The following is a 22,379-nucleotide window of genomic DNA, read 5'->3' on the forward strand; positions in this document are numbered from 1 at the left end:
ATCCGTTACCCATCTATCACACGGAAGAAGGGGGTTACTCACTCTAGAATATTGAAGAAGTCAGAGATTTCCTGATGGACCGCACGGTGCCAGTAGGAGAGCAAGACATCTGGAAGGCCAGAGAAAACCAGCATTATCGTCACTTAAAGCACTCAACAGCGCAAGGTCGTATCCAACACTGAGTTCCCAAGCTACCTCCTTTTAAACAGCCAGTGCTATACAGTATTTGAGTTATGAAGATCCCTTTAAAGCAGTGTTTATCAGAGCTAACCTTATGGACTATGCACCCTGCTGCTTTCAGCTTCAGCTGAAGTCCTAATCATTTCTCTAAGTGTCTCCAGGACTCAACGTGAACATCATCGCTCAAGAGCATTATAGGAAATTACAGAGTAAAAATATGTTATTCTGAAGGGAGTTGTAATAGGCTTTAGGCTCCTGCAGTGAAGAGCAGTGGATTATGGTCAATAAAAGCAGAATGTCGTGAAAGTGCTGCTTTACTGTGAATTGGAGAGGACAGTAGATGAGTATAGTTAACCACAGAGGGTGCAGGAGGATTGTGGGAAGTTACAGTGTGCTAACGTAGATAGTAGCCCATGTGGTTTACTATAGTGGATTGATGTGGACTCTAGAGGACAGCTGTTGGCAGTCATGTACTGGACCTGACCAGGGCAGGCCCTGAAGACTCACCCTCTGATATGGTCTTCATGATGTGAAGGAAACACATGAGCAAGCTGCGAGTCTCTGCCTGGTCCAGTTTATCGAAACGTGAGCCGTAGCCAATAAGAGACTGCGGTCTGGCAAACTGGGATTGGAAAAAAACCCAATGTTATTGTACTTTACATTTAAAATGTGCATTGAGGTTACACCAACAGACAACACCCCAAGAAAATTGTCGTAGACCTCTCTGAGGATTCATTACCATTATGAGCGATACTCCTCTAAATTATTTTGTTGTTGGAATCACAAAATGAAATTGAATTTTTGCTTTTTTGATTAGATTTTTTACTTTTCATTTTTGGGGAAAAAGAAAAAGAGAGAGAGAGACAAAAAAAGACAGAGGGAGACAATACTTTTTTTGGGGGGGGGGGGGGGGGGTCTCACCTTTTCACATCCATCCATCTTCTCACTGTTCCTGTCACTGTTGCTGGGATTGGATTCAATGCTGATCAGAGAGCCACGTGAGTCAGTGTGATTCGCCGTGGAGATGGCTAAGGATGAAAAGGCTAAGAAAATTAGAGAAGACACAGAGAGTCAGGTGAAGCAGTTATTTATACCAACGTACATACATACGAACACACAATAATGTCCGTGCGCACGCACACACACACACACACACACACACTCACACATATGGTTCTGTACCTGTGATGGAGTTGAGCACCTCTTTGGAGAAGGAGGCATCCACAGAGTTACCATGGCGAAGTATGTGGGGGACCTGACCTGTGGCCACGCCCCCTCCCACGCTCACGTCATCTCTAGAACCCTGTAAACCCAGAGCAAAGCTCAGCACAACACGTCTCAGCCAAGAGAACAAAGTTTCATACCAAACCAGGGAAAAGAGACAACTCTATTCAGTGTCAAACTGGCTAGAGTTTGAGAAATGGATCAGAATGAAGCGTGTTTCAGGAGGTGCGTCTGGAAAACTTTCCTCAAGAGAGTCTGAGGCCTGGATTAAATATAACCGCCGTCAAAATGAGACGTTTTGGGGCGATGTCGGAGTGACAGCTAATTTTATTTCCAGTTCTGAGACGGATATGGATTGTTAAGGCTTGAGTCGTTTTTTTTTTTTTTTTCCCCACTCAGTGGTGCCCTGTTGTTGAGCTATTCTGAGTGAGGCTCGGAGGAAACTGCGGAGGTTGAGAGTGTTGGTTACCTGGTCACTGGAGGGAAGGTAAATGTGGAAGAGATCTCTGAGGAAGAAACGTGGCATGTTGTCCAGAATGAGGCCATACAGAGGCAGGTAGAGAGAGGCAATCCGCGCCTGCTTCTCCTATACACATATGTGACACAGACGTCCAGACGAGAGAGAGAGAGAGAGAGGGAGAGAGACAGACAGAGAGTGATGAAGCCACATTGGTTTGCATTATGAAAGGGTAACTTACTTTGTGAGCAATATTAAGGGAGACAGGGAAAAGGAAACAGAGAAAATGTTGATACACACACACACACACACACAGCTTTATACAGTGTTGGCTTTGGCAGAGCCTTAATCTTTGGGCGATCATTCAGAGTGTTCTCAACTCAGCACCAGTTCTCTCCTCCCATTCCCTTCGGCCTCTCTCTCTATCTCTGACACACACACAAACACACACATGCACACACACACACATAGACACACACAAATATGCACAAAAACACACACAAACACACACACACACACACACACACACAAATATGCACAAAAACACACACGCACACACACACAAACACACATGCACAAAAAAAACACATAGAAATGCACACACTCACGCTCACACACACACACACACACACACATGCTCTGGTCTCTTAAAACATGACTCATACACCCACAGGGGTGGAGAGGGCAAACTATAATAGCTTCCTGCTGCTCTGTCCTCCCTTCTCCAAATATTTGCCCTCTGCTCTCCACCAGCATTTTGCTGACAATCCCGCTGAGGTAACATGCTTAAAAATGGACAAAACATGACAACATGTTTTATAAAAAACCATGTTTGTTGACCTTTGCAGTAAGAAATGCAGTGTATGTCATGAAGGCAAAACCCAGTAACTCACCATTTCATATACACTCACCTCAGGTCATAATGGCCAAGACTGGGACAATGGATAGGGAAAGCTCGATCCAGAAAGACCATGAAAGGGAGTGGGGGGGGGGGGGGGTGTAAAGGTGTGTGTTAGAGTGTGGATTAGAAAGGGGATAAATCAGTCAAGATGACATTACCTTGGTGGCGTAGCGGGGGTCCAGTGAGTGTTTGGCCATCAGATTTTTCAGACTGGCCAGAGCTAAATGACGCAGATCCTGCTCATCCTGCAGGGCCAGCCCCAGTTCCCGTAGCAACAGCCCCGTCAGGAAATGCTTTCGACAGAATTCCTCCGTCAGGCTGTACTCTGGCACATCCACTAGGGGGAGAGCGAGATCACTCTAATTTTAATGCCGTTTTTTTTACAACAGACAATTTCTCCTTTTTTTGTTCAGCAGTCATCCTCATCAGAGATTTTTGGCGAGTCACTGGATGTTTGTAACAAGAATATATATCTTCTCTTTTATGGTAGAAAATCATATGGTACACAGACATGATAAATGAGTTATTATGTTATGTTTTCCAACCATTGGAACAATGAATAATGGTGTGCCATTGGACAAGGTCATTTGGGTCATGAGAAAATCCTTTAAAAAAAAAATCAAAATATCTGAAACGATTTCAAAACGGAAAAATGAATACAAATAAAACGTTTTTAAAAAGTGTCACTAAAATATATATTGCTCAATTAAAATCTTAAAACGTGCTTAGAGCGTTGGCTTTTCTTAATCAAGGCATATTAATACATGTTGGATTCAGTGGCGGTGACTGTAGCAGTGACTGTAGTCTGCGGCTGAGAAGGTGGTAGGCTGTGAGATTCTGTCATTTTTTTTTTGCTGACGTATGCCAACGATAAAAAAAAGAAGTTTGGGAAACACTGTAATAATGCCGTCTATGCAACCAGTGGCTCATATCTATTTACAATATTTTATTTCGAACCAGTCATCTCACGGGGTTTCTATGCATGTACAGGCATAGTTATTAAAAACAGGGAGATGAGAGAGATGAGATGGGGGGGGGGGGGGGGATAATTACCCTGAGCGTTCTGAGTCTCCGTCTGTGATGCTTTATCTGACAATGGACAGAAATGAAAACAGAGACAATGTTAAAGGGGCGTGGTCTATGTTAATGAGGACTCTGACATGACCAATGGTGTGACACTATGACACATTAATTGTTTTTTTTTTCCTCTTATTCCACACACTGACCTGTGATTCGGGCGGAGGGAATGGGAAGACTGAGAGGGATGTAGTGTTCGTAGTTACACACCTCTCGCAGGAACTCAAACTTAAACTCACACAGAGTCTGTCAAATCAACAACAACAACAACAACAAAATGGTGAGCATTTCACAGACATATCTAAGCCACACTCCTGTGGTCTCGTGCTATCTCTCTGTCTTTGAAGTCTCAGTATTCTTACGAGCCTACAATATATTCTCCAAGAATCTATACAATCGTTTAAGATCACGAAAAAAATATTAACGCTGAGTTAAGTTCACGGCATTAAAGAACTCGATAAACAGATGCTCCTGTGTTTTCTGATCTTAAGCGAGCCATTCACTTTAAAAGGCTGCAGAAATAAAAGGGAAGAAAATGATTACCTTGTTGTCGCTGGCTGTGATCATGTTGATGTAGTTGCTGATGAGTTTAAAAGTGAAACCACGATCCATGAGAGTAAAACAGCGCTGTGGGGAACAGTTTGTATGTTAATGAACACACTACAATAAAACTACACACACTCACACTCACCCACACGTACACACTCACACTCACACACACACACACACACGCATAAAAACACATACATTGTGTATCTGGATGCACACGTGCGCACACGTGCAAACAAACTACGTAATGGTGAACTGCGAGGTGTGGAATTAGCTTTGCGCTTGATCGTATCCGAAGGGCACAATGCACATACGCAGAGTCAGATGTACTCATTAAAAACACAGCAGAATTCAATCAAACATCTTCCCTAAAAAAAACGTTCCACCAGCGGCATTTCATTTCCTCTCTCAGCTGGTTCCAACAATAACGCTATTTATAAAGGTTTATCCTACGGCTCCGCTAAAAGTGTCTAAAAATAAGAAATCATCCATCAAACTATGAATAGCTCCACGCAGCGTAGCATGCTCAGCGCCTCAGAGAGCAGAGGTGAGAATGTAGGCCCCTCCATTTAAGAACTTTAACTCTAACTCTGCAGAGGACAACAAAAAAAAAAAAAAACGGCAGGAAGAGATGTTCAACATTTCTGTACTGAAAACCGAAGTTACCACTGACTCCTAATGAAGCCTGAGAACATTTTGGCTTCATCTGATACATTACGACATTACCGTCAAGTTCTTTGGGCGTTTTTCTCGTCTTAACAGTGAGCGGAGAGAGCGAGCACCTGACGGAGGCCGGAGAGGTGACGTAAAGCTATGAACACGCCGCGCCTCCTCACCTTAACGAAGGCGGCCACAGCCTGGTTAGCACTGCGCGTCTCCTCCTGGAGCTCTTTGTTTTTCCAGAAGATGTGGTCAGACACGGTCATGATCAGGTTCTCCAGTCGGCCCAGGAAGGAACTGGGAAAGCGCTGTGGTCTGGGAAGCTGACCAGAACGTTCACAGTCATTAAACAACGCGATCTTTATTAAACAGATAAAGACGAAACATTTCCAAGATCTCATATGTTTATTGAAACTGTGTGTGTGTGTGTGTATTGTGTTGTCTGCAGGCTATGGTCAATGATGTGAGATTCATTTTGTCTTATTTTCTACCTCGTATGTATTACCTTGAGTTTTTTTGAGTCTGAGTCAGACAGGTCCTGGGCCATAGACTTTACTATGAGCTCAAGGAAGAACCAGGAGAACTGAGAGAGAGAGAGAGAGGGAGAAAGAGAGAGAGAGAGAGAGAGAGAGAGAGAGAGAGAGCGAGAGAGAGAGAGAGAGGGAGGGAAAGAGAGTGTGGATAAAATGATAGATGTACATAAATGTCATGTACACATGACCTCTAAAAATTTTTTTCTTCATCCTCCCCTGTTGGGAGTCAGCCATGTTGGCTCACCTTGAGCATGTTCCTGACCACCATCTGGTCGTTGCTCTTCAGGTCAGAGGTCATGCCCTTGGCCAGTTCCTCATGCACTGTGCGAAATCCGTGTGACTCAGTCTTAAACACAAACTAACAGACACAGACAGACAGAGATAGAGTCATCAGTTACTGTTGTATAGTCTGCTATAAAACGCTTTTAAATGAACTGTAACAAATAAACAGTAACAAATGCATTGTAACCAGTAACATCAGACTATTACAAAATAATAGACCAATAGACTTTTACAAATCAATAATAGCTGAATATATATTAATTGCAAAAATCGAAAGCAAAAAAGATATCAGGGCATTAAATATGCTGTACACAGTGGGGTTTTCTCATGATAAATGATACAATTTGCATTAAATGTACTAACTGAATGCAGTAATAATGTATTTAACTGTTTTTTTTTATTAATGTGGGGTGTTTGCCATGGTTGAAATCAAGAAAAAATCATCCAAGTATTTGAGGCTTCATTTATAAATGAAGTCTGTGTATAAACAAGAAATGAGAGGTGTTTCACTGAGAGGAGAAGGTGTGTGTGCAAACAACACTGTGTGCGGCATTTACACCTCATTACCACAGAACAATAACAAACAGGCAAGACGTCTTAATGCACAAGTGCACTGCGCAGGCGCACACACACACACACACACACACACACACAAACCTACACCTACCCACATACACACACACACACACACTGACACACACCCACCCACATACACACACCCACCCACATACACACACGCACACACACAGACACACACATACACACACACACACTCACACACACTGACACACACACACACACACACACACACACACACACACACACACACACACGCACACAGACACACACGTTTGACTGATGCAGGATGTGGCTGCTCTTGACGGCTGTAGTTGTTGTTTTCATGCTGTGCCGTCACCTCTCCTTTCTAGCATCCCTTTACCCTCTCTCCCTCCCTTTCTCTTTCTCTCTGTCTCTTTGTGCAGCAGGCATATTAACCTTACTCACATCTACACTTTCCCATTAATAGGGGTCGCCTAATATGCTCTCTCTCTCTCTTCTCTCTCTCTCTCTCACTCACACACACACACACACACACACACACGTTGTAAAGCACCAGCAAAAACCTCTGACTGGCTACTAGCCCAGACGTGATGCCAATCAGTTGCCATGGCAACCTTGGTTCCATTACCTCGACCAGTCCAATCGGTTTCCACCATTCCCTCTCTCCATTCCTCTCTCTCTCTCTCTCTCTCTCCCCCCCTGTGTGCCCAAGTGTTCAAGAGTGGTGCTCTTTTAGTCTTTGCACGCGACGTGAAACAGGTTCTCTCTTTTTTTTTCCCCTGCTCTTTCATTCTCTCTGTTTGTCTCCTCTCTAATGAGCATGTCAATTTGAGCAGCTCCGCTCCAAGGCTCTGCGTGCGCCTGTTTGACTCTCTACTCCCCCACTAACACACTGCCACTTTAAGGACGTGTGCTTGGATGTGTGTGGCAGTGTGTGTTTGTTATCTGAGGTGAAATGCACTGTCTACTTCCCTCATTCATCATATTGGTGGAGCTCCAGACTTTCATCTCAAAAAAGCCACATACACGCAAATAAGCAAACTTCCCTCTTGGTACACACATCTCTGCATTTTATAGTAGCTTTTCTTCTCTGCCTCTCTCTCTCTCTCTCTCTCTTTCTCTCTGTTTCTCTCCCAGTTAAGTCTGTGGTCACAGAAATAAACAGAACTGCCTTATTCATGGTTACTTTGTTGTAAGAAAATATCATCACATTCACAAGCATTGCGCTGCAATGCTACCCCTTTAAAATTCAAATGTCAAGTATTTTCCAGAAAGAAAAAAAAAAAATTAGAACCAGAAGTTTTAGCCTGACTCTGACAATGCAAAAAAATACTTCAAGAGCATTTGGTGAAAGTTACTTTCTCTACAGCGTACCGCAGCTGCCCTTTAAGAGAGAGAGAGAGAGAAAAAAAAGGGGGGGTTCTGGGATGTTGTAACTCTACCTCCGGGCTCCATTCTCTCCCCCTAATTGTTGAAGGGTCTGACTGCCTTCCATAAAGCCCAGAGAGAGAGCGAGCATACCTCACCAAGCAGCTTGTGTCTCTCAGCTGACCTCCAGCGAGACAGAGCCGGCTTTGTGTGTGTCTCTCTCTCTCTCTCATACATGTACATGGGAATGGCGTGGCTGTGTAATGTGACGCTAGTGCGTCACGTATTGAAGGCCTCGCAAACAGACCCACATGTTAAAGTTCGGAGAACTTTAGAATGACTACAGATAACTGAAACACTGGTTATGCCATTGGCAAATCTACCCAACAGATGAGCACAGGATGATCACAGGAAAGACAGAGAGAGAGAGAGAGAGCGAGAGAGAGAAAGAAAGAGAGCAGAAAAACACCCTGTTAACTTGTCCTTAAGTATGAATATGTGGTCTTTAACAGAGAGCGAGAGAAGGAGGGGGAGAGAGAGAGAGAGAGAGCGAGAGAGAGAGGGGAGGGAGAGGCAGAGAAAGGGGGAAAGAGGGAATTGGGAAAACATACTTTTATGTAAGAGTGCAAGTAGTGGTCCAGATGGTCTTCATGGCACTTTGCAAGAATGTGCACCAGGACCCTGTAAAGAGTGCACATTTTCTATGACTAAATGCCCACAGAACTTTATATACTTTCACAACAACACTCAGCCATCATACATTTAATGCTCTGATAGAAACAGATCAAAAGTGTAAAAGACCCTCCTTACCTGGTGGTGGCAGCAGTGACCTCATCGTTGTCATTCTGAGTGAGCACTTTGAAAAGCTGGTTGAAGAGCACAGGCAGGAAGCGGATGATCACATGGATCCTCTCCATACTAAGAAGGCCCTGGTAGGATAAAATGCATGAGAAATTCAGGTAAAGACAACAGTTGTCACCTATTCAGTCCAGTTCGTATAATATTATTTTTCACCTTCATAACACATATAACATAACTGATTATAAACACATATGACTGTAGCTCATGGATTCATCATGGAGAGTAAACAATGGCCCTCCATAGTTGTCGCTCGGTGTCCCCATTACCTTCAGGCAGTTGAGGAAATTTGAGGTAGGTGGCTGAGAGAGCTCCACTTCTCGCTTTTGGCACTGCTGGAAGAATCGGTTCAGATGGGGGTCCTGCAAAACCGAGACTTGAATCAGATGTTGCCTCTGATTGCTCTGACATGACAAGTAGAGACATCAACAGGTAAACAGATAACAAACAAACGAAATAAAAACAATGTCTCACCTGAGTGTAGACGGTGGAGAGAACAAGGGTGGAGACTTTAAATATGGGTTTTCCTCCATCCACCCATTTCACATCAGTCCCACCCTGAAAAGAAGAGGAACAGGGAATGTCAGTTTACAGAGAGAGAGAGAGAGAGAGAGAGACAGAGAGAGAGAGCGAGAGAGAGGGAGAGACCAAGAGAGAAAGTGAGAATGAGAGCGAGAGCAAAGCTGAGAGAAATCTTTTTTTTCCGTCTCAAATCACACCTTGTTGGATGCAGGCTCTTTAATGAGGAGGTACCCACTGGGCAGGTTGCAGGCGACTGGCACACTGAACTCTTGTGAGGATACGCGTCCTTCCTTCAGCAGAGGCAACCATGCATAGCCAACTATCACACACAGACACAACACAATACGAGACACAACTGTCAGCACTCCCTTTTCAAAATAGCTTACTTACAGTCTGTATATGTTTGTGACTGAATGTATTCCACATTGATTTGGTGATGCATTCTAGAGCTTATGCTCATATATATTTATCGAACTGAGGTGAACTGAACTGAATTGAACTGAGGTGAACTGAATTGAACTGGGTTGAACTGAATTGATCTGAGGTGAACTGGATTGAATTGAACTGAAACGAACTGGATTGAACCGAGGTGAACTGAATTGAACGGAGGTGAACTGTACTGAACTGAATTGAACTGGGTTGAACTGAACTGATCTGAGGTGAACTGGATTGAACCGAGGTGAACTGAATTGAACGGAGGTGAACTGTACTGAACTGAATTGAACTGGGTTGAACTGAACTGATCTGAGGTGAACTGGATTGAATTGAACTGAAACGAACTGGATTGAACCGAGGCGAACTTAATTGAACTGAGGTGAACTGCACTGAACTGAACTGACCTGAGGTGAACTGAACTGAACTGGGTTGAACTGAGGTGAACTTGACTGAACTGAGGTGAATTGAATTGAATTTCATAAAAGCTATGTGGCAATGTAATACACAAAAAAACCCATCTTAAATGACAAGAGGTCATTTTTTGAGCTGCACTAAAAATAACATCACAAATTTTAATCAGTACCTGGAGTTTCAAGAGACTCTTTCTTTTTGGAACTGGTCTTTGCATTGATATCACAGGTCACATGATAGAAGGAGAAGAGTAGGTGATGTTTCTCATGGAGGTGTGTGGGCAACTCGATCTTCACCTGATGACAGAAAAAAAGGAGAACGCTAGAACGCAGACCACCCGACAGAAACCGGAAACAGAACCAGAATCTCAGGAGAACGTAAAAGACAACAGGGAACATTCTAGGCATGTCACTAACCTCATCATAGAAGTCTGGGTTCTGCGAATGGTGCAAGACAGTCGAGCAGGCAGACGTGGTGAAAACTGGACCTCCAGGCTTTCCGTAGATGCACTGTGCAAACAAATGTTTCGTGAAACTTTGAAGACTTAAGCAATCCTCAACATTTGGTTACAGACTGATATTTTAGAAAACTCTACCTTAAGTGGTTTGGCTTGTTCTTCATCAGAATTTCGAAACTCCACATAAACAGCAATGTTTCGTGCCTACAAGTGAAAGAAAAAAAAACCCAGCATATCCAAACATGTCACTCTGAACTATAAACAAGAACCACAAAAGAGATGCATGTCAATAACAGATGCCGGAAAAAAAGACAATATGTCTGCATTCCATCAATGTAAACATTTAGCAAATGAAGACATTTTGTAGGGTCTTGACCCAAAGGTGGTTTAAAACCTGTGATTAATTGGTTTGTATTAGGAGTGTGCCCGAGGCTGAATACCCTATTCGGAAACACACAAGTATTGACTTCAAAATGAATAACAAATGCTTCCAAATAGTAGAAAATATATTAGTTTCATTCTTTAAAGCAGCACAAGTGCAGCACAATGCTATTGACTGTTATATTGACTTGCACTGTGTAAGTGACTGCATTTTCTGAATCTGAGCTGGCAGTGACTCTGTGTTTGTGTGTGTGTGTTTGTGTGTGTTAGGGGTTGCACAGAGTACTCGAGCATTCGAGTTCTTAACAGTCAATTCTCGACATTAACATCAAGTTCAGTAGTCGTTAATCGCGTGATGCTAGATCTCGTGCGTACTCAGTTCCCTGTTACAGCCCTTGGTAAGCAAGAGGAAGGATGGCGACAGCATAAAACAGGGTGACCATATGTCCTCTTTTAAGAAATGCGTCCGGCTGGGATTTCTAAATCGCCAAAAATGTCCGGGATTTAGCTTTTGCTGTCCACAGTCGCCATTCATTGTGTGTGCATTTTCATTGCTTCTACCTTTTTCTTCAAGTCCCGCCCTCTCGCATGCCACCAGTGGACGGTCATGTACACTATCATTGCCATAAACATTGATTAAACTGCATCTCAGTCATTACCGTTAACACCGCAGCAACAGCCAAGAGACCCTAAGAAAGCCATAACGCCAGCAGAACTTGAATGGAAAGCGATATGGTCATCTTGCCACTGTTATTATGCTAGTAGTTATTTGTCTTATTAAAGACTAGCCGTCTATGTATCGCGGCAGTTAAGTACAGATGCAGTTTCAAATTGCACTGTCAAGCATATGCCTTATGCGCAACGACAGGAACCGAAAGTGACATACACTTAAATTTCCCCACAAATTAGGAGGGGAATGCATCATCCGAATTTACAAAACAAAACAAAACAGCCGCTATATTCAAACACAATAGGAACACTTAGTGAAAAATCCACCTTGTTGACTGAACTTTCTATCTTTGGCTACTGTAGAATGTTGGTAACAATATCATTAAAATATCGTAGGTATCATCCATACTTCACCATTGTGTAAGGTAAGATCGAGTGTAATCTTCGTATCATCTCATTAACTTTATGCTTTGCCACAAGGAACAACATTTATGAAAACAGGTATTTCCAAAGCACACCTTTACAAATGATTATAGCTGTGTAAATCATCATAAACAAAACTAATTTCGAGGCACACCTGGCCAGCTCCCAAGGCAGACCAATATGAAACGGCACACAGTGTGAGAACCACTGTTCTAGATTGAAGTAGCACGTTTATCCAATATTACATCTTACTGATAAATTTATTTCAATAATGTAGTCGTCACTATCAAAGTCTGAAGTTTGCAGATACTTGATGCTGGATCCAGCTATGCTAACACAAAAATTGCCCACAGTGTGAGACAATGCCCCAACGCAAAAAAAAAGCTTTCTTTTACTAATGGACTGGATCCATTTTCATTTCTTTCAAGAAATTTTGAATTTGAATATATACATTAAACTTCATAATGTATAGTTATGTTGAAAGGATCCTGTTTGACAGTATAAATTGAATGTTTTACTCTGTTTTTTTGACTTAGTATTCAAAATGTATTAATGCAATGACATTATTAACATTAATTTAAAGTGGCTGTTGAAACTAATGTATAATACTACAATATCAGTATCAACATCTAAAACTTACAGTAAAACACCACCTGTCATCCCATGTATTGTAAGATCTGTCTTTATAACAGAGACTTCGCCTTTACCCTCTTCTTGATGCTGTTTTTTTTTCTTTCTTTTTTTGTAATTTTTAATAATAGTAATACTAAATAATACAAGTTTATTTAGAGCCCAGTATCACTATTTATAGTCTCAAAGGGCTTTACATGTCCATAACAAAGTCAAATCAAAATTATATTATTTTCAAATCCTATTTCACATCCAACCATTTCTTCTTCCTTTGGCTTATACAGGTCCCCAGTACCACTATTGATGGTGTTAAAAGTGATGTGTTTTTGTTGACTGATCTCTGAAAGCGGGATTTCGATTTGCGGATTCGTAAAGTTCTACTTTGTATGAATGACACCTCCAGACAAACGAGGTGGGACGCCAAGCTTTACATGATAGTTTCAGAACACTGATTATCCTAACTGACAATTCAGAACACAAATTCAGAACACTGATTATCCTAACTGACAAATCAGAACACTGATTATCCTAACTGACAATTCAGAACACAAATTCAGAACACTGATTATCCTAACTGACAATTCAGAACACTGATTATCCTAACTGACAATTCAGAACACTGATTATCCTAACTGACAATTCTCATGAATTCAAGCTCGTTTATGAGAAGGTGGTATTCCCCATGTTTACGTGGGGTTATTTACAACAATTTTCTGAGGTTAGGAGCATATGCTGACTCTGATGTGGCACACAAAAAAAAAAGTCCATGGAAAAAAAAAAGTACGAGAAGATCAAGATAAGAGAAGGAAAATGTTTTCACATGAGGTCCACTGTCTATGAAGAAACTTGAATGCCACTGAGTACTAGCTCTGATCCACCCAGACATTAGTGAGGGTTGGACTGTTTTAAACACATTCTTTTATCTGTTTAGACTTCCCTAATTATGGGCATGGTGGTGCTGATGGATAGTATGTCAGCATGCATTGTTTGAACAACCTGTGAGAATTTGTAACTTAAAAAATGAAAAGAAAAAAAAAACATTTCTGTTTGTTCCTCATCCCTTCGTTGACGGGGTGGTGATGAAGTTCTGTGTACATGTTTGACATTTTAGGGTTACTTTTGTCTAACATAAAGGTCTGATGGATGCTATTGTTCAGCTTTACTATGTAAGATATTTTTTCCAGGCTTTTTAGTTTAATTAATGGGATTAAACATACTCAATATGTGACAGTTACCAATGGCAATGGATTTACATCTAAAATAGGATTTTCATTTCGTTTGAACTGCCAGTTTAAACCACACCTGCCACTGGATTCTATCTCGAATACAAATACATAGAAAGAGATGATACAGAAATAATTTTGCCATCCCAAAAAATATGGATACAGATCCAAATAGTGGTCCTGTCACACACCCCTAACTTGTATATTTCCAAGTCCAAACATGTAGTTTCAGTTAGCTAGAGGCTTGACAGCCTACCTTAGCGAAACTCTTCTGGCTGTCATATTTTAGATGCTTGGGGTAAACGTAGATGTGGTTTTTGTAGACACGGTAAGGTTGGGCGAATTTGGCCGACTCCTGGAGGAATTCTTCAACCTCTACGGTGGGCGCATGCTGACTGCAGTCCTCAACCGGTTTCAGGGGCACGTATGACGACGTCACACAGTCTGAGAAATTACATTTTCATAAGATTTTGTTTATCACTGAATCGTATGAACAATACTTCATCCTCCTGAATACAGAATCGCTCAAATGACATGATAGGTGTGAACAGAATAATCTAGAATATCTTACTGGGATGCTCCATTGGGACACAGTCCACACTGATCTCCAGATTACCTGGGATCGTCTGGAGTTTGCTGGTTTTCTCTGCCCTGAGAATCAAACGAACACTATTACTCAAAAAGCAGCTACATTTCAGGCGGTTCTGCAAAGGTGACCTTGAACTGAAACATGACAAACATACTAATATACAGAGTACTGTTTTGAAAGAACAGGATCTGTGATACAGTGAGTGCAGAAAAAAAAAGTTAGAGGGTTTGGATCAATCTAGCGAACATCTATATACTTTCCCCATTACAAAAACCTTCTTTGGGGTTACTCTGCAAGCAAATCTACTCCCCCTTCCATTATTTCCACACGGATCTGTTAAAACAAAGGAATGTTCAACAGACAAGGCATCACCACATGACAGTTAGTGAAAGAGCCCACCTTCTGTATTCAGAGATAAGTTTGATCAGGTCATCGGTAGAGATCTTATTACTCTCCTGCTTGAAGAGAGGAGAGAAACGAGATTCCCTGTCCACCGTGCCCTGATTATCCTTAAACACTGATCTAAAAGAGATAAAAAGAGAAAGAAAGCAAAAAAGAGAGATGACTCATGAATAGGAAAAAAAAAAGGTCCTGTCAGACTGTTTATAAGAATAGCTTTTTATTTCGTTTACAGTTAAATGAAGCGAGGATAATGCAGTGGTTTCATATCTGAGTAACAGGAGCTTTACTTGAGTGTACTGAGAACTACTGATGTGGAACAGAGAATATTTTTTCTGAAGGTTCCACTCACCTTACCGACCATGCAAAAGGCATTCGGTATTTCCCTAGTTTGCTGCAAAACTGCTTGTTGGATTTTAACATCTTTTGAACAGTCTGTAAAAGAGCGGGAGACAGAAACATCTTTTATATCCAACTAACTTCACTATAAAGCACTGAATTTTTTTTTTTTTTGTTTATGTTGATGAATGAGCAAACCAGCTAAAAAGTCTCTTTTTTTTGTTTAACCTAAACAATGTGCGAAGTTAGCCCAAAATTAAGCATCAGAATGTTGGCAGGGAGTGTTATGGTGATCTGGTCAGCTACTCAGCGCTGTGGAACAAAAGCCAGGTTTAGGGGTTCCAGGTTTCCCTAAGAGTGAGGCCGTATTGGGGTGCTTTAAGGGAAAAAGAAAACGTATTCTAAAACCATCTGTCCCTGAACGGATGAAGCGCTTAAAAATAGGACTTTACAAGACACCCTTAGGTAAAATACCCTTCAAACCAAACCTGTGTTTTCAATAACATGGTGTTGGAGAAAAAAGAAACTCCTGTTCTGGACATGTCATCTAAACGCCTTTCCAGTGATTATGTTCCATAAAATGGGGATTATATAAAGAACATGGACAAGCATGCAGAACAAGTTCAGCTCCAAAATGGTATTTATACTACATGCGGAATTCATCTTGTGCTTCACGTTAAGCTGCGCTTGACGGGAAATGTATAAAAAAATACAAACATGTACTCTTAGCAGAGCTCTACATACTCAGGTGATTTATGCCTAACGTCTCTGAATTGATGTGCCTCAATCTCACATCCTAGGTGCCTTTTGCTCGGTGTTGTGATATTCTCAAGATTATCAACGAGTAGAATCAAGTCAACAGGGTCGAGCAGATCTAAGTGAAATAATATTTATGACAATTTATGTTTTATGTTGAAGAACGTTGCTGTATAACTTTTTTTTTCTACACTGTTGAGTGTCTGTCTTAGGGATTGAGATTAGATACGGAGATGACTCACCTTACTGGAGTCTGCGTTTTTAATGTAGGGCTCTGCCCCGCTGGTGATGTTTCCCATCAGTACTTTCTCCACTCGGGCCACCAAGACGATATCAGTGTGGGGGTTTGTGATGGAGAAGATGGCCTGTAGCATCACACACACACACACACACACACACACACACACACACACACACACACACACACAAGGCAGAGATAAAATGGATATGCAACGATGAGATAACGTAGGACCAGTACCATTTCCTCTTAACTTCTACAGGGCCTTTCCATCTAACCAAAAAGTCAGAAAACTAACAGCAAAACAGTAACTTCTTTCTACTATTCTGACTCTTCTCGAACGTTTTCAGCTCTGCTACCTGCTTGGGGAACCTAAGCCAGTTTTCCAGGTCTGGGCTCAACTGGCAGTCTCCTGGTCTCCTCTCAGTGGGGGAGCCCAGTCCGTTCTCTTGCGGTCCAGCTGGTACTCCCTGACTGCCAGAACCACTCAGCATCTGCCGCACCACGTCGTGGTTCAGGTCCACGTGGAAGTCTGCTGAGACCTTCCTATTCTCGCGCATGTCCAACAGAGCCACGGTCACAAAGAAGGGCTCAATCTGAAAGGATACAGCCGTGTTGACATCCACAGACACATACAGGATTTGACACAGATACTACAATACTCCTTTATATGGAATCCACAAGACCGCATTCTTGGGCCTGACACCGTTTTTAACATACGAGCAACACAACGTCCGTTTGGTTTTTATATGAAACCGCTGTGTCTGCTTTCCAATACCAGATTCTGACACAGCATGAGGGACATCATATTGCATTCTATGCAAAGACACAAACTATAAAGTTTGTTGCAACCTCAGGAGACTTTGCGGGTAGCGCTAAAGTGTATAGTTACTGGTCAGATAGCTTTACATACACACGAGCTTCCTCTTTAAAAGGACACATAGGAAGTGGTGTACAGGCATACAGCGTATTCTCTCGCTATTTATAAGTTAAAATGGCAACCAGTGTTAAAACTTGAACGTGCAAGTGAATGTGCAAGTGCATGCGTGACCATATGCTCATATGTGGGTGTATGTGTTTGTAGTTGTGTGCGTAGAGCTGTGTGTCTCACATTAGCAAGGGACTATGGTTTGGCCTCGCCAACACAGCCATGCAATGTGAGGCTGTGTGACTGTTGGTGTGTCCGCATGTACGTGTGTGTGTGTGTGTGTGTGTGAGCGTGTGTGTATGTCTTACATTAGTGACTGGCTCTGTTTCAGCTTCATTCACACAGCCCTGCAGAGTGAGGTTGAGGGAACGGCAGTTGATCATCAGTCTTTTTCCAAGTTTCTCTTCAAAAGGCCGGACAGGAGCGGTCTCCCCTGACCCATACTCTCCACGTGGACTCCTCAGCACCTTAAAAACATGTGATACAGGGCCTCAGGAAACCAAGCCTTATAATTCACAACACAGCAGGACTCAGTTCTCAACAGCAGTAGGGGAGGTTGTACTTCACTACCGTCCAAAATGAACTTTAACGAAAAGACCATAAGTCATTGCAATGGACTGCATTACACTTCACATTTATTACCATACAAACCAATAAAATATTTTATCAGTAAAACATTCTATCAATAAAGTATTCTGTCAACTTGTGGGAGATAAAGGAGGACAACTGAAGGTGAACAGCAATGATGTTTGTTTTTCTTTTCTTTTCTTTTCTTTTCTTTTCTTTCTTACTATAATTAACAAACCAATGCTATGAACTTCACAAACTAACTTCACAATTTCACTGCTCAAATGATATAGTAATAATCATAGTGTGTTGGCAGTGGTTTTAGACTGGGAACAAACCGGCGTGTCTGGGTCCAAAGAGAAAAGATTCAATCGCTCCTCCCTTCTGGCACTTCGAACCATCTCCTCCGTCTCTGTGATGTACTGTTGGACACACACAAATCGTAATATAATAAGTGAGAATACGGTATTCTTAGTCTGAATAATGTGTGGATGATGTACATATCACCACAGTAATTTTTGATTTGCTAGAGGTCTTACAGTGTAAAATCTCTTAGAACTTCTTAGAACATTTACCTTAGCGAGTTCAGGATTGATTCCATTTTCTGATGTTTCTTGTTTTTCGGCAAGACAAGCATCATTCAAAGACAGGTCAAAAACGTCTGAAAAATAAAAGAAGAAATCAAATTGGGAGGCCTGTTGGTACTCCTAATTCTACTTCAAGGCAAAAGAAATTACAAAATCCATATAAAATGGCCAATTATACTAATATACTAAACTTTATTTTAGCTAACTAGCTCCTCATGCGTTTTTTGCATGTCCAGTATTTTTTTTATCTATGTAACAACCAGATGGAAGACAGTGGAGAGGCCATTATTATGGGGTCTTGGATAAGTGATAGAGCTATTTTTTTTGAAGGACAAAAGAAACATGGCCCCTAAGCAAGAGCAGACAGAGTAGAGATAGTCAACGTGCTAGAATTAGCCATTAGCATTCCGATGTGGTCTAGCCTTTCAGTCCTGCCTCCAGTTTCAGCCACTATCCACAGGGCTCTTAACCCCCAGAACACACAAAAGAACCACACAAAGGGAGACCTACAAATACACAGACCTACTTTTTCTTCCGTTCTGAGAGTATGAAAAGACTACAAAAGGGCTAGACCTGCTCCACTGCTCCAGGGTCAATGCTGATGCTGCTTTTTATCTCATCCCTCGTTCCATTGATCTACATTTTCACCGTTTTTTTTTTTCTTCTAACTATGCTACAATGGCATATAAGAGGATAATCATTTATGCATGAACCCTCAGTTGAAAAAAAAAAAAAAAGAGGATGGTAAGCTTTTGTGAGGTATTCCTGCTGGCACTCAACACTAACTTCCTCTAACTTCCATTTAATCTTAATATGATATTAACAATAAACAAAAACATTATTGGTAAATTAAGCAACACTGCCATCTCAAGGGTCACAAATATTTCTGTATGAAAATCTCGTAGTTCAAAAATAAACAAAATATATTTAAGCTGCTGTATTTGAAATGCAGAGTGACTGGTTCCGAATTCACCTTGTCTGGTGTCTGTCAGGTCCACACTCTTGCGGTCTATGACTGGCACCTCAGGGGGGCTGATTTGAAGGATCCGGTTCAGAGTATTGATCCAGTCCTCCATGTCCTGTTCGCTCTCAGCAGCCAGGACAAAGTACGTCACTTCGTTCATCTTCAGTTCAAATGCGTGCTTCCTCAGACGATTATTCTGTGTGATCCACGCCAAACACGCACAGATATACTCATTAGAGGCATATGAAAAGGTCCACTCAAAACATCGTGCGAATTAACCCTTGATTAAGCCGAATTATAGTACTAACCAAGGATCCAGGTCAGAGTAATTGCATGCAATGTATATTGCATTCCAGTGCAAATCCAATGTAATTGCATTGCTTGAACAATGACTTACAGAGCCATTTGGCTTTGATGACAAAACTCTACTAAAACTTTAGCTGTGGCCACCTGCTTAGGCTTTTATGGTCTTTCTTTTTACAAGAAAACATTCCTCACGATAGCAGATGTAAAATAGTGATAACACAGCATAAGAAAGAAGGTGCACTTTACAAGCAAGAGTCTGATATTCAGCTAAAAAAAAAACTTCAGAAGATTCAGTCCTTGCGTTAGCTTTGCCCTCTCACTGACCTGACCTTTCTGTAAAATGGAATAAATTGAGCGTACTGAAGGAGCTGACATTTGAGTGTGGGAAGAGCACCAACCTGAACCACGCCTGTACACGAATCCAGGAAAATGCAACCTTTAGGCTCCTTAGATATCTTCTCATCTTTGTAAAAGTTCATGATGTAGGAGTTATCTGTTAGCTGTGTCAACTGGAAATATCTTCTCTTGAATGACTGAAAGATGAAAAAAACAAAAACAAAAACAAAAAACAAACCATAAGCCAGAGCAGAAGTCAAAAACATGTGTTTTACCCCAAGAAAGAGCAATAGCTATGTACTAAATGTTTGAGTGTGTACTTATGTGGCCCTCAGTGAGTGATTTATCATGTTTGAAAGTTACATTCAAAATCTCTCTAGAAAATCAGCATGGTGTTAAGCAAACTCATGGGCTCCAAGGCAAATCAGTTAAAGGAAGCATGAGGTCATTGTAGAACGGGAGAACCCAGAAGGAGCACTGAGGTAACTGGATCAGGAGACTGGGCGGGGAAGATGAAGATGAATAGAAATCAAGGATTTAACCAAGTAAGGAGGGAATTGTGGAAGGAGGTCAAGAGAAGGAAAGAGAAGAAGACTCAGAGATAGAGAGAGAGAGAGAGAGAAAGATAATGAAACAAATGTAATTTGATTCAGTATCTGGAATATGTTAGATTTTTTTTCTTTGCGCTGTGGTGAGAAGTTGACAGAAGGACAGAAACATTAGTATGCCCAAGATGGGGTGAAGCACAGAGAGACGGTCACGAGCGCGCGCACACACACACACACACACACACACACACACACACACCCGAACAGTGATGCTGTTGTTAACTGTGCTGTTGAAGTTCCCTTTGTAGAGCCAGCCGGACTTAAAGACGCTGGTCGCTCCCCCTCCACCACCGCTACCTCCACCTCCACCTCCTCCTTTAGACGATGACAATGACGTGGTGTCCTGCAATAAAAGGTGTCGCCAATGAGCCTAGTACACATATAGCATCTCTCTCAGTTGTGAGGAAACTGTGACAGAACTTTGAGCCAAAATGGATGGGTGTGAATACAAATGGCATTAAGGACCTCTCCATATCCCTGAATGAAGGCTTTATATGAAGGCTCAGTCAATTCTCTGAGGCCCTATAATATATATATATGAAATATGAAGTGTTCTTGCTCTTGTATTACATGTTGTTTCCAATGTCCAGAGAATGGGTCTGGACAATTGGGCTAAAGAACTGTATGTTTGAGAGATGAAGCACAAGGGCTGACCTCATCCTTATCCACATCTTCATGGTCTATCTCAAAGGAGTGAGATGGCAACTTCTCTGCTTTATACACCTTCCTGTATAGGATTAACAGAGAGAGAGAGAGAGACAGCGAGAGAGAGAGAGGGTACAAAAAAGAGAAACAAAGAACAGTAAATGAGACAGAGTGTGGCGGACTGTCATCTATCATCATTAGTCTCAGGGTACAATGAAAAACAGAAGGAGCAGGACAGCAGGAGAGTGAGAGAGAGAGAGTGAGAGAGACAGACAGAGAAACAGAGAGAGCGAGAGAGAGAGAGAGACAGAGAGAGATGTTCATTGCATTAACTGCCACGCGCCATTTCCAACATTCATCCACCATCCCGCGCGTCGCTTCTAGCCCTCCATCCTCACAATGAAATCTAGCATGCTGTCTGTTACATTACCCAGCCCTGTTCTTCATCCTATTTCTCTTCTCCTCCTGTTCTCTTTCTCCTTTTTCACAGACAGTTAAAGAGCAGACAAATGAACAGGACGTAACCTGGCTTGATTTGATTGGCTTAAGGAGGTCGCGTGTCAGACCATTGGTCTGTCTCATCCATTAGATGGTGTAAAGCGAGAAGACTGCAGATTTCCAGGCTTCCACATTAAGACATTTCCTCCATATCTTTCACTGGTGGAATTAGATGATCGCTAAATAGTTGATTCAAAGAACCCCTCAGCTCCAGCAGGCTTTAGGCTATTTTACCTGGTGCAAGCCAGATTACCAGATTTATCTAAATGACAGATGCTGCCCAAAATAGCTCCTTAACAAAGACGCTTGATACTGGACATGCCGCCTGCTCTGAACCTCCTATTTCTTCAGTCCAAACACCTGAATGCGTGTATCTCAAACTAATATTTTAACTTCTTAAAATGAGTGCCCAGCCCACAGCCCAAGCACAGCTGGGTCCCAAATCACTAAGCCCACAGTTTTACACAGTCTCACTTGGCCAAGCTTTTACCCCCTTTTCCCTCAGTTCTGGAGACATTCAGCCAGACAGAGAGTCTCTGTGTGTGTGCCACATCTCTGGGTGGCCAAATTTCATCTTCCCTCTCTCTCTCTCTGTCTCTCTCTCTCTCTCCCTTTCCATCCCTCTCACTCTCTCCTCACCATCTCTCATTCTGACAGGACCCCACATACAGGAGGCCTCTACGGCGCCCGCTTCACTGCGCTCATCAGCAAAGTCTCTTTGTGTGTGTGTCCTGGGTGCTGACCTCACCACAGTAGCTCATTTAGGGAAGAACAGACATTGAGAGTATCACCGTTCTCCTCATGTCAAACTGTCTCTT

General features: G+C 42.0%; 1 protein-coding gene across 1 annotated transcript in view; it reads right to left on the minus strand.

Annotated features, from left to right (window-relative positions):
• The window catches only part of dock10 (dedicator of cytokinesis 10), a 55,419-nt gene that overhangs the window by 15,414 nt on the left and 17,626 nt on the right, over positions 1 to 22,379 (minus strand). The window contains exons 5-36 of the mRNA XM_030778697.1: positions 21,073 to 21,145; positions 20,618 to 20,761; positions 19,873 to 20,007; positions 19,178 to 19,364; positions 18,193 to 18,278; positions 17,956 to 18,039; positions 17,359 to 17,517; positions 16,482 to 16,718; positions 16,127 to 16,249; positions 15,142 to 15,224; positions 14,790 to 14,912; positions 14,373 to 14,452; positions 14,058 to 14,245; positions 10,614 to 10,679; positions 10,435 to 10,527; positions 10,191 to 10,314; positions 9,370 to 9,491; positions 9,125 to 9,208; positions 8,920 to 9,012; positions 8,603 to 8,721; positions 8,404 to 8,473; positions 5,826 to 5,939; positions 5,554 to 5,631; positions 5,225 to 5,371; positions 4,383 to 4,466; positions 3,983 to 4,085; positions 2,921 to 3,099; positions 1,874 to 1,990; positions 1,363 to 1,483; positions 1,102 to 1,223; positions 688 to 802; positions 43 to 109 (exon numbers count right to left, since the gene is read on the minus strand). Coding sequence (XP_030634557.1) covers positions 43 to 109; positions 688 to 802; positions 1,102 to 1,223; positions 1,363 to 1,483; positions 1,874 to 1,990; positions 2,921 to 3,099; positions 3,983 to 4,085; positions 4,383 to 4,466; positions 5,225 to 5,371; positions 5,554 to 5,631; positions 5,826 to 5,939; positions 8,404 to 8,473; positions 8,603 to 8,721; positions 8,920 to 9,012; positions 9,125 to 9,208; positions 9,370 to 9,491; positions 10,191 to 10,314; positions 10,435 to 10,527; positions 10,614 to 10,679; positions 14,058 to 14,245; positions 14,373 to 14,452; positions 14,790 to 14,912; positions 15,142 to 15,224; positions 16,127 to 16,249; positions 16,482 to 16,718; positions 17,359 to 17,517; positions 17,956 to 18,039; positions 18,193 to 18,278; positions 19,178 to 19,364; positions 19,873 to 20,007; positions 20,618 to 20,761; positions 21,073 to 21,145 — 3,720 coding nt within the window. The remainder of the gene's footprint in view (positions 1 to 42; positions 110 to 687; positions 803 to 1,101; positions 1,224 to 1,362; positions 1,484 to 1,873; positions 1,991 to 2,920; positions 3,100 to 3,982; positions 4,086 to 4,382; positions 4,467 to 5,224; positions 5,372 to 5,553; positions 5,632 to 5,825; positions 5,940 to 8,403; positions 8,474 to 8,602; positions 8,722 to 8,919; positions 9,013 to 9,124; positions 9,209 to 9,369; positions 9,492 to 10,190; positions 10,315 to 10,434; positions 10,528 to 10,613; positions 10,680 to 14,057; positions 14,246 to 14,372; positions 14,453 to 14,789; positions 14,913 to 15,141; positions 15,225 to 16,126; positions 16,250 to 16,481; positions 16,719 to 17,358; positions 17,518 to 17,955; positions 18,040 to 18,192; positions 18,279 to 19,177; positions 19,365 to 19,872; positions 20,008 to 20,617; positions 20,762 to 21,072; positions 21,146 to 22,379) is intronic.

Source organism: Chanos chanos, chromosome 6, assembly GCF_902362185.1.
Source record: "Chanos chanos chromosome 6, fChaCha1.1, whole genome shotgun sequence".
Classification (NCBI taxonomy): domain Eukaryota; kingdom Metazoa; phylum Chordata; class Actinopteri; order Gonorynchiformes; family Chanidae; genus Chanos; species Chanos chanos.